The sequence below is a fragment of the Scophthalmus maximus genome, chromosome 4 (assembly GCF_022379125.1).
Source record: "Scophthalmus maximus strain ysfricsl-2021 chromosome 4, ASM2237912v1, whole genome shotgun sequence".
Taxonomy (NCBI): Eukaryota; Metazoa; Chordata; class Actinopteri; order Pleuronectiformes; family Scophthalmidae; genus Scophthalmus; species Scophthalmus maximus.
Genome location: NC_061518.1, coordinates 22,920,800 through 22,933,391, shown reverse-complemented (window position 1 = coordinate 22,933,391; position 12,592 = coordinate 22,920,800). Strand labels below are relative to the sequence as shown.

At 41.2% G+C, this 12,592-nt stretch overlaps 1 protein-coding gene across 2 annotated transcripts in view; it reads left to right on the top strand.

The window, feature by feature from the left end:
- Nucleotides 1-9,502, top strand: part of cep89 (centrosomal protein 89) — a 52,094-nt gene extending 42,592 nt beyond the window's left edge. The window contains exons 18-19 of one of the 2 annotated variants that reach the window (XM_047331585.1): nt 7,327-7,572; nt 7,882-9,502. In XM_047331585.1, the coding sequence (XP_047187541.1) occupies nt 7,327-7,572; nt 7,882-7,906 (271 nt within the window). In that variant the 3' untranslated portion in view covers nt 7,907-9,502. Of the gene's footprint in view, nt 1-7,326 lie in introns of both variants that reach the window. The other variant, XM_035628348.2, reaches the window with a different exon arrangement.
- The last annotated feature ends 3,090 nt before the right edge of the window (nt 9,503-12,592 follow it).

The window sequence follows — 12,592 nt, the reverse complement described above, 5'->3', positions numbered from 1 at the left end:
TGAGGAGCGATGATGGGACCGTACAAGTGAAGAAGATAATGAAGGGACAATTAGGCTAAAATCAAAGGCAGCTGGTTTGGCAAACCCAACAGTTCTGTACACTCTTAAAAAAAACCCAGTTGTGTACAGGAAAAGTACAAAACGTCAAAAGAGCTGATAGACTGAGGAGCATAAGTCTAGCGGATGAGCAGAAAATCATTTGTTTCTCTTTTGGAAGAGCAAGTCAGTAATGCTCTGCAGGATTCAGGCGGACATTTTCCCTTGTCAACGACCAGAACAGCAGAGGATTACAAACCACTGGTAATGATGATGAAACAAATATCAACTCTCAAAATGATGGAAAGAGGAAATTGCCGAGTGAAAAAAAGCAACAGCTCATGACCCAAAGACTCCACCGGCGTTCTGTTGGCTCAGACGCAAATTAATCAAGACTCATTGGGCAACATTTCATCATTCAACATGACAACAATCCTAATTGTTGCCAAAGTAACAGAGAGTTTTTCCAGGGTAAAGAGGAGGAATGTGTCAGATTGGCCGAGTGAGCCACCTGATCTCAGTCCGACTGAGCTGCATTCCACTGGGACGACCGGACCGTTCGAAACCAGGGCGCATACAGAGCATCTGGTGACGTCTGTGGGTCCAAAACTGCAGACGCTCATTGGCTGCAAAGCAATGTCCGCGGAATATTAAATACAACGACTCTGTTTGACTTCGTGTGTGTCTGTCCAATTACTTTAGAACCCCTACTCTGCGGTCACGATGTGTTTAAAGGGCTGTATCTCCCCCACAGTTCTTTCCACATTGATGTCAACGTACCCGAATGAAAGGCTTGGCACTTGAGTGTATTATCTGAAGCTCAGGGCCTGTAGAACAAGAAATATATAATTACTGTCCATATGCTGTATACAATTCATTTGCAAAAATTTAAAAAAATTGTGGAAAATGTATGTTGTATTCAGGGAGACATTGCAGGATTTCAAATTGCTGGGATTGAATGAGTTTACAATGTGTATGGAGGATCTATTGTAATTTGTTGAAATGGATGTGGTTTGGATGCAAATGGATGGTTTAATGAGTTTTTGTAATAGGTTTAAAATATGAGGGGATTTCATTCATGAATTATTCTAAATATGATTAGTATCGTTTTAAGGTTTGTAAATTCAGCGGACACTGCCTGACGCCATCAAACACAGGATATTCTTGTTTTTTTTCTCGAAATTGCTTCAGTTCGGTGAAACACAGATTGAGTAGAAGTTTTTTTACAACTGGTCTGAACGCAGTCTGCCTGTTGCTGCGTCCGCTTGCCACAGTCTTAATCTCTTCTGTCTTCACACACTGGAAAGTAGGCAGTGTAAATCGCTGGCATCATTTTAATGGCGTACACGCTTGGAGCCTCATGCATAATTAATGCCAAAGCCCACGAATGCAGATAAACACATTTTAGTAGTACTTAATTATCCCTTGGTTTCCTCATCAGATTCAGGAGTGGCTCTGACGCTGCTGCATCCAGCCGAGCAGAAATGAGAGGAACGAGAGGATAATGGCTGTCTCACTGTCTCTGCCGAGTTTCTTATTGTTTCTAAGTTGCCGCGCGGTAGAAAGGCACAGGTGCAGTTCTCCTCGTGAGGATGATTTTATAACTCACGCTATTTTGTAATGATTCAACTTTCAAGAAAACATCTTTTTTAAATGTATTGAACACGTAATTGACAGTGATGGCTAGTGATTATATGGCAATTTGCAAACGTACCTACTAAGTTATTTGTAGTCATTGCACTCCAGTCTGTCGCTGGGTTTGTTTTAGAGCTGCAACAGTAAATCGATTAATCGATAAGTAAGCAATTATTAAATTAATCGCCAACCATTTTTTAGTAATTGATTAATCGTTTCAAGTAGTATTTATGCGGTAAAAGTCAAAGTTCTCTGATTTCAGCTTCTTAAATGTGAATATTTTCTAGTTTCTCTGCTTGTCTGCGACAGTAAACTGAATATCTTGGTGTGAGGACCAAACAAAACATCAAATATCGACATGATATTTCATGGACCAAACAACTAATTTATTAATCAAGAAAGTAATCGACAGATTAATCGATTGTGAAAATAACCGTTAGTTGCAGCCCTAGTTTATTTTGTGTTTTTTTGTATTTTTTGTTTTTTTCGTTTTGTGTGTGTGTGTGTGTGTGTTGGGTCTAAAGTGTTTAAAGTATGAAGTGGGTGAGGTCTGGCGTTGAGGTTCAATAAGGGTACTTTTCTAATAGCTGCACTCAGCTCACATAGATAATCCATAATCCATTTGTAGAACCGCAATCGGCACCAAGATGCCACTTCTTAAACCCTAATGAAATAATCCTCTGTTGATATGTTTGTTGCTTAAAGTTTTGTTTCTTTCACAGTTCAATCGCATAACGCTTTTCTTCATGATAGAGGAGAAGCCACATGTGACACTTACTATATGGAGAATGAACACCATTATTACTATTTTTTTTAAAAAAGAGTTTAAAAGAAAGAGCCACATTCAACTGTAAAGAAGTGCAAATGTTCAACACACGGCTTACTTTAGTAATATGTTACCACTCAAGCATAACTGCAACTGTCTGGAATGTAGAGCCATAAAAAAGGTCCAGTTGTATTTGGATTGAAGTATATTATGAGCATGTCTGGTGATAGGGAACACTTTTCTTCTGTTATGGAGCATGAGCATGAGAGCACAAGTGATAATTAAGGACTGATTGTCTAATGCTAGTGCTGGTGTGGTTCCCTGTGGTTGTCTCACAGACAGACGTGTAGCCTTACGGATCCCACTGCTCAGAATCCCACCGGATAATGTTAGTGCTTGGCCTTTCAGGGTAAAGACGCTTGGGAATTGATAGACCGAATCGGGAGATGGCTGCAGCATAGTGCAGCTGCGATTGTACTGGAGATGTGCTGGTGTTGCGGAGCTGCTTCTCTGTAGGTCAGACCACAGCTATCCCACCAAAACACACATATGCACACTTCCATCGATTTTTTAAGTGTATCTCTTATAGCTGCCAGATAAATCTGTCAGTTGTGTCTGGGCAGCTTCATAGGAAGCAACGAGTGCGGTTGCCATGGGTAACGCATGTGCGCATGCTGTTTGGGCTGTGGGTCATTAGCGGACATTTAAGTTTGTGCGGGGCCTTTGCTCACGGAAGACGGGGACTAATGTATTCAAGTCTGTCGCCGTCACAAAATCATTGATCAGAAATTGTTTTTCTTTCTTTCCCCCATAGTCAACTCCATGTTCTGAAGATAAATTTATCGTCTCAGAAGTGACTTTGTGGCTTAAAAACCCATCAACTACAAATGGGTGATTTTTGTTGTCTTCTAAATGATACTTTGGTCTGGTGAAATTTAACTGGCTCTCTAAAAGTTTTCGTAGAAGATTTATTCTCTTGTGACGACGGTCCCTTTCAGACGAGCCCAAATTTATGTTAATATGACCGCAATGTGCCCAGTGGCCACATTTACATACAATTCACAACAGTGATTCTTACAATGTCGGACCTTGTAAGATTTTCGTATCACTTTAAACACGGCACAAGTTGAGCATTGAAAGCCATCGGACGCAGCACAAGTTGACAAATAAAGAGGAAGAGGCTGAATGCAGGTCACACACACACACACACACACACACACAAACACACACACCACCTTTTAAGATCACTCTGATAAGTTCAATATCTCAATAATCATCTTAAATAAATAACATTACATACACTCTCAAAAGCCCATTTTGAGGTGTTATGGAGATTATTCTCTCTGACCAACATTCTCTCTGTATTCTTCCTATTTTCATTCATGATCAGATGAATAAAATAATAATCAGCCATACACATCCTGTCTTTCAATGCTTATACATTTCAGACATTATTAAAATGTATGTTCTCCATCCATCCATCCATCATCCATCCATCCATTAATGAATCCAGTCATCATTATTCATTATTGACACGTGTATCAACCCAACTGTACTTCCCTCTAGCTTTGAGCCAGAAAGAGGGAATCCAACATGTTAATCCACCTCAGACAAGCAGGCTGAGCATTGATTAGTCCGTTTGACGTTCATGTACGAGAGGTGTTTATGACCCTAATTTTTAAATACACATGTACATTTAAGCATTGTGGAACACGTTTGTGTCATACAGCTACTGTACGCCGATGTCGCCGTCACTTTAATAAGGAGCTAACTGAGTCCAGACAGAGGCAGCTCATTGCTGCAGTTGCTGACGTGCGAACGGCGTATGACAGGAAAGCGTTAATGCTTCAGCCATTATGACAATAACAGCACACACACACACAGGTAATTACGTACAGTCTCCTTGGAGCTGTTATTCTCTTCTATTGTCATTATCCCTCCTTCGTTCTCTCTCTCTCTCTCTCTCTCTGACAATTGGAGGTTGTTATTTGATTCACACGAAAGTGAATTCACTTGTCACGTTTTGTTTTACAATCAAACTGGCATCCTACTAATTATTACAGAACTCTCTGTCCATCTGTCTGTCCTTCAATTTTCTCCATAGCCGCTTATCCGATCGACTTCAAACCTGGCAGCTGTGTTGCTGAAGAAGGGCTTGTGGAGACCCCAACCAATTTATTTTAAGTATCCCCGTCAGGAATTTAGATTTTTTTTGTACAATTGCCACACGCACATTTTAAACATAGTTACTGGTAAATATAATAAGATGTAGCGCATGACTAGCATGAATGGAAATGTGTTTGATTTGATCATTTGGTGTTTGTACAAATCAAATTAGGTTAGACGACAGGATCTTTTTATTTCCATCATGACTGTTTTATCAAATGTTGTCACAAAGTGTTCACTTCTGGTAGTTTTTAACCAAGAACTGAAAAATTAAGTTAAGTTTGGGTAGGTACGGTAACTTGGTTATGATCCATATCAGGATATGGCTCCTCCAGACATGATTACTTCATGTTTCAAAAAACCAAGATGGTTTGGCGAACTGCGTTTACATTACCATATTATTGTATGACCCTGTTGTGACCAAGTTTCTCAATGAGCTGATGAGGCTCCACACCTTTGTTAAATAAGTTGTTGTGTTTTCGAGGGATAGTTTGAGTTTATATGTGCGAGCCTTTTTTCGCAGCCATGCCACTCTGACGCATATTCCCATATGATCTGAATGCAGTGCGACACCCTGTCTAGCCTGATGATTGCTGCTTTATATAGAAACACTCCAGTTGTCCCCGCATTGTGCCTGCAGAGTTCATTTGATAAGAGAAGTGCTCTTGTGCTTTAGATAAAAGATCCTTTGGAACATGAAGGCAAGTGTTGTGGCCATCACACACACACACACACACACGCTGATTTTAAAAGAAGCCTGATGTTTTATTTATTAACTCTGATTGAAGGAGGGGGTGTTGTGGACACTTTTTAATCTGTGCGTGCGTGTGTGTGGGAAGTGGTATGAAGTATGCTGTTCGGTCAATGCAGAACAGCATATACAAAGTGCTTGCTCTGACTGTGCCACATGGAAACAGTGAAATTTGTTCGAGCATAAGCAGTTAGTGACTCTTCACTTCAAATCACGGACATGAAACCACGCGCTAAAATTGAGACGAGCCAGACATTTGATGTAGTGTTCATTTTAAAAATCACGTGCTGTGCCTCTTCAAAATGGGCCCCTCGGTAGCGGCTGATTGCTCGGCCTTTGTTAAACATCTTCGGGAGCATCATCCAAACAAGTCCACATTCAACACTGCAACCTCTTGGGTTGTGAGCAGCAGTACAGCTGCCATGACATAGCTGTGACTTCCTTCCGCTCTACTGGTGTCTGGGTGACGGCGTAGAGAGTGTCGCAGCTGACTGAGAGAGATGTACTTTGAGATTGCTTTTAGCAATGAAACGTGCTCTATGAATGAAATTTATTATTATTATTATTTGTGGGGCACATTTTAGCCTCTATTGACACACGTAGCGTGAAAGTAGGAGATAGCGGGGAGGGGGCGACGCGCGGCAAAGGGCCGCAGGTGGAACCAAACCGAGGACCCAGAAACAAAGACTCCTTTTTTTTTTCTTCTTACTTTTAGTAATAAAGGTATGAACGGAGCTTTATTAATCACCTGAGCTGATCTGTACTTCCTGTTGTGACCAGTGGAATGCTAAACAGTTGCTGATCTCACCATCAGCGTCAACCTTTTTGGCTTATAAACTCGCACACACACTCATAAACACAACATCTAGACAAGCCAAGTACAGCGGTTACCTGGTATTTGTTTAAATCGAGCATACATGACCTTTCATTCAAAGTTCAGATTTTCCACACATGGCAAACATGATAAAGCATATTTCATAACAATAAAAAAATCTATTTGGAGAAGCTTCCCCTGATGGGTTAGTGAATAAAGCATTTGACTTAAAACGTGTTTTGTGTTAAGCTATGACCTCTGCTTTTCAGAATAAGTACACACACTGTACAGAAAATAAAACTGAATGTACACGAAACTACCAAAGCTGTCCTGAAACACAAGTGTTATCTTAGCAGACCATTTCCACCATATCTCTATCGCCTCCATCCTACTCATGCGCATACAGATTTGTAGACCCGCCTTCACAAAATGTAACCAAACCTACAGAACTCCCAACACAACACGATCACTGCAGCCACGAGCCTCCCTCCATCTCGGTTACGAACACACAATGCTTCAGGCACTACTCTAGAAATAATTCCGAAAGGAGATGATGCATGCACTTGTATTCCCAGCAGCCCAGTGTTTTTGGATAAGGAGGAGTGATGAGTGGTGGGAATAGGGAGTGCTGAGGTACTTATAGGATTGCGCAATGGTGATAGAAGTTGGAAATGGAGCTGCATGAGCTACGGGAGTCGGTGCGTCCCCATGGTAACACTTTCCGTGCAGTAGTTTTAACTGCTGATGGCAACTGCGTGGCGCACAACAGCAGAGAACAACCCAGCGCTGGTGTGGAGCAACATGTACAAACACTAAAAAAATGAAGCGGCTGAGGGATGTCTTAGGATTTCATATTCAGTCTGATCATATAAAGTCGCCGTATCGATGCGTGAATCAGCTTCACGACCATGGTAACGCTGCATATAACCTGATATTCAACCATAACATCTCCTCGCCTGCTCACTTCTACAACCGTGCGTTCGCTTCGCCGCTGTAGCACTACCTCAGTCTACTCACCTCCTTTCCTCTGTTATTCTCTATTTTGTTGCCTTGCTAATCAGTTTTGGTTCAATGACGTCACCCACTCATTTTGTATTTTTTAATCACCTCACCAGCTAGACAAACTCACTGACCGACTCCTTGTCTTTGCTGCTCCAGGGAGGTAGAGGAGGAGTTGGAGGTGGTGTGGCAGGCAGCAGCCAAGGAGAACCAGCAGATGAAGGAGTCTCTTTTGGACTCGAGACTCACTGCGGACCTCCACGGTTTGCCCATTTCTGGCAGCGCCTCCCCTTGCTGGCCTTCTCAGGCTCCGGGTGGGACCACCCCGCCCCCCCAGCATCAACCTCACAGCTCTGGGCCTCCCCTCCTCTTCACCTCTGATCGAAGCCCCGATCTCCAGAGAAGGTCCGTATTTAAATCTGACTCAGACCACGCAAGCAACTCCTTGGATGAAAAGCATAAGCATGGGCTGGACTTTTATTGCTAAAAGAGCCATAACTCTGTAGGCGTGCCTGTTCATTCAAATAGGGAAAGACAGCAGGGCTTCTATTGTAGACGAGTTTCATTCACCATGGTGACCCGCACAGATACAACATGACTGTAGCCAGCCTGAGTTTATTACACAGATGAAACTAATGTAAACTTGCACCGTGTCCTGTAAATTCACATCTTTGTTTCTGATCTCTCTATGGTGGAAACAAAACGTGGAGGCAGGAGGACACTTCAAGGTGAAACTTGATTTCGACGAAGGATTGTGGTAAAACAAATGAAACCAGCATTGATGAAATAACAAAACATAAAAATCTCTTGATATTACTGCTCACGTATAACAGTTTGGCCAAATATACCTGACGTGAGTCTGGGTAATCTGAGACACTGAGATTTCTAAAGATGTTTTTATGGGGTTTTTTTATGTTTGTCTTTTTCAATTGGTCTCAGGGTTTTAGAGAATACTGTATGCCAATCATAATAGATTAGCAACAAGTAATAATATTTATCTGAAGCCAAAGAACATAGCCAATGTTTCCATCTGCTGGACACATACAGTTATGGTATTAATATTGGCACAGTGGCAATATTGCATTATACAGAAGCAGCAGACCTGGTGTGTTCGGTATATGTCTGCGTGTGTGCATATGTGTGTGTGTGCACTAATAACCATAGAATAAAATAGTGTAAGTGTTAAGGTACAATAAGTGTTTATATACGTGGAAATTTACATTCATTTATACGTACAAACTTCATATGATTATTATTATGAAAACCATTGTTGACAATCGGTTTATAGTCAGTGGCATTGGTGTAGTTATCTGTGTTAATATTGAAAAGGACTTTTCTCATTTGTTTTCTGTTCTGTGTAATGATTACAGTTTTCTTCTCTCCTTCTACAACATAAAGTAGGAGTGGGGTTCATTGTGCAGAGATAAGAAGAAAATAATGACACATGACATAACGCAGGTTTTTTTTCTCCTGTGAGTAAGAGTGTTGAACGTCACTCCTCTGATGCAGCCACAGACCTGCTGGATTAGGGCTGAAGCCACAAGGCAGAGTAGTGTCTGAATAGAATTGCACCTCAAATCCCCAGTGACGAACATAGGCCAGTGTGACGGCAGCGCAGCCACTCAGACGTGTGTGAGTGTGTGATTGCTGTCATGGGATGATGGGCACTTTCAACACTAGATGTAATGTTAGAACGTACCAGCGGCCAAAATGTCAGCCAGCCAAGTTACGGCGCTGTGTCATCAGCAGGAAACATGTGCTTTCAAAAAGTAATGTCATCCTGACTACTTTTTGTCTGCACCCCCCAAACATACAGTACATTTAAAAATTGTTGATCTTCTTCACGTCCTGTTGTTGACTTCTAGTGCAATGTGCAGCCATGTTCTAAGGAAGCAGCACGATAAATCCACTCTAAAATGTTTCAAGGTCACAGTCTTTTACACTTTAATGCAGGGTAGTTTCACTGTGAGCAATATTTCTCTTTGCACGCGCACAGTCACACACATTAATCCCAGAATCTCCTTGCACATGAAGCGTTATCTGCAGATGCATTTGTCCAAAGACTTATTAAGAAACTAGCCCGAAAAGAAACCTGCACACTCCCGGTCACATGTACTAACTTTATCAAAGAGGTTTCAGTTTTTTCCCCTTCATAAGATAAAAAAAAAAGAAAGAATGAATTTTGCGTTATAAATATCAAATGTTTAGATCTGAAGATCTTCCTCCACTCTCTTTAAAATTAAAATTGTTTTAATCGTGAACCAAACTTTTGTAATGACAGATCAACTTGTGTGAGACGCACTCATTTCCAATAAAATGCAGAATGTTTTTCAAACAGTTTGTGTTTCATTTTTGTCAGACATATTCTCGTGTGCTGTATTTTCTGATAAACTGAGAGCAGGTCGAATTCGCGTCTGTCAGTTTGTGAGTCACCATCTGAGACAGAGGAAGCTCAGATACCGGTACAGTAATCCGTCAGAGAAACTCAGGTAGCACGGCCCTGCGTCAAATGCTGCGTATTTAAAAAAAGTTAATCAAGATTTAATACTTTACGCGTTTGGAAAACTTGAGGTGGCCAGACTTCCGAGCGCACGCTGAAAGAAGCTTAAAGCCTTGCTCCTATGTAAGAATAAACTGTATCTTATTAATACTTCAGTTATTCAATTCATGTTGCTGTGTCTGTTATTTATTGTTTACTTAAGTAATGAAAGTTTTCAGAAACAGCCCCTGCACACAACAATACGACTGCACCGTTTGGGATTAGAATATCATGTAAAAGCAGCAAAAGTGACAATCGATCAAATATTGATTGAGCAAATATCTTGATTTACCAGGCATTGTGTTTGGAGTTTCGACAGTCTTGGAGGACCACACTCTGAGGATGGATGCTATATTTCAAATGATTTTAGAATATAATAATTTAAAGCAATACAATAGACTGTGTCCCCTGAACGAGGTCTTCAAACTAAGTTGGCTTAAAAGAAAGATTTTTGGTCACATATAAACATCCCCAGTTAAAATTATGACTCTGGTCATTCTTTAGAATCAACAATGAATGAAATGATAATGAAAAAAGAAAAGAAAAGGAAAAAATGTATTTAACAAGAGTATCAACGAGTGTCTTACATTCCTTTTAGTTAGCCGGTTTGTGTCTTGAGGTTTTCTCCGTAAAACAATCATGCTGCTGCCTCAGCCTGTTTTGAGTGTACATATCACCTATAAATCCATGTGTTTCATTGTTCAACAATTTGTGGATATGTGTGAGGATTCCAACATCTTTTTGCACAGCTTCACAGGCAAAAGAACACCCGAGATCATGCGTCGTTGCCATGAGTGTCTTGCTCACATTTGACAAAGCTCCCTCTGTGGTTATGGTTGGAACTTCATAAGCTCGTGCCCACGTCAGGTGAGTATTCTGATTCGCTTTTTTTTGCTCCTAATAGAGATCATGTCTTCCTCCTATGACCCTCTCGACCCCCGTCTCCCAGTCATGGTTCTGGATCATCTGCCTGCTCTTGTCGTCAGCCACCAGCAGAGGGCAGCTCTCCACCTGGTAATTTACACAGTGTATCACTTGGATTCCAGCTTCTCCTTACATCTCCACACCGGTCGAGGTCTATGACAGCTCCGCACACGTTGAGGTCTTTCAACTCAAAACCTTTTAAGAGCTTCAACTACACAATTCAACTTAAATCTGACCACTTGACCAGTGAAGCTGGAGCTCGGCCTTCGGCCTTAATGTTCAGAATATTTGCATCCTTTCCTCTTCATCCTTTCAGAATCTTCTCAAAATCCAGTTTATGACAGTGAACTCAAATCTCTATTAACTCATAGACAAAGACTGCGTTAACTCATAGACAAAGACTGCCGAAAGGAGGGTTTGGTATGATGTCATGCATTTTGGAACAGGTTGCTTCTTCCTCATGGTTTATATTTTTCCTCCGTTATTCTCTTTTACCATCTCTGAAAGCCTCTGGCATGAATTTGACCATTTTTACTTAGTTTGTAAGTTTTCACTATTTTATTGTCTATTTTATTGTTTATCTCTGACCAAGGGTTTATTAATGATGTATTGCAAGTTTTTGTTTTTTAGATACGCCGTCCGCAGGGCATTTCTCACAGCTGACAGACCCTTTGCCTACATTTCCCGGCAGGCCTGGACGTTGCACGGAACATTCTGATGGTGTGATTGCCGAAATTCAAACCACACGAATTATAGTCACTAATCATAAGTAACTGCAGATAAACTTTGACAGTTTAATATGCAAACAATGTGAGGTGTTTTTAATAAATGTCTCTTATCTCAGTGAGTTCACACATGGCGTGGTGGTCAAACAAGAGTCAAGGTCATCCCCGTCACCTGGCAGGATTATCACTGGACGCAGCTTTTCTGAGCATGTGCATCGCCTGTATGAGTCGAATAACAAAGTTTCTTTCTCGCACATTCGCTTTTTCATAACCTGCCGGTGAGTCTCGAGCACGTCTGCGGTGAAAATATAATACCACTGCTGCTGTAGCTGTCAGTTGGAGGCTGCTTATTATAGTGTGAAACCTAGTGCGGCTGACCGGGAGCAATTACAAATGTTGTCTGTGATTTTATTATCATGATTCGTCCGAAAACTGAAATTAATGGTTGCACAATATTGTACCTCTATCAAAAGCCTCTCATCAATCCAGTCAAACAGTGTGAAAAGCACTTAAAGTCAGTGGCGTCTGCTGCTGGTGATTATGTGTTAGCATTAAATATACTTTACTCAACAAAAAACATTCATACGAATCAACGGCATATTTTGACATATTTCTTTCCCAAATTGATGCACTGCAGTTTTTTTGATGTTTTGTTATTAACTAAATTGATTAAAGTCGTGTCTTGAGGAGGACTGTATTGAATCTCTTTTATTATTATTATTTATCTATTGAATGCACTAAACCTGACAGTTAACTGTCTCGCGTTGTACCTCCACAGATATGACAGCGTTGTGGATGTCTGTGGTCATAGAGTGAAAAAAACTGGACTCAACAGCTGGATTTCCACTCTGCCTTCGAGTGAAACTTTCAGGGAACAGCTGTAAACACTCTGGTCTTCAGAAGACGTTTGACGACACGCTGTTTAAACTAGGTCTTCTTTTTTTTAAGCACAACCAGACCCCGAGTTTATTTCCTGCCTCCTCACTGCAGCTGATGTAAAATCCGGACAGATGGCTTGGTCCCAGTGTGTTTTACGATAGGAACACGATCAGGATGCTTCTGTAGTTACTTCCGTCGTCACTTGACAGAATGTCCCCTGTTGTAAATGTGGCAAATGTTTGGGACGACGGAATGGCCAGTGAAGCTCTGCACTCGCACTTTCCCTTTCCTCGTGCGGTGCAGTTAGTCACAACACATACCGATGTGGACGAAAGTCACTTCAATGATACAATTGTTC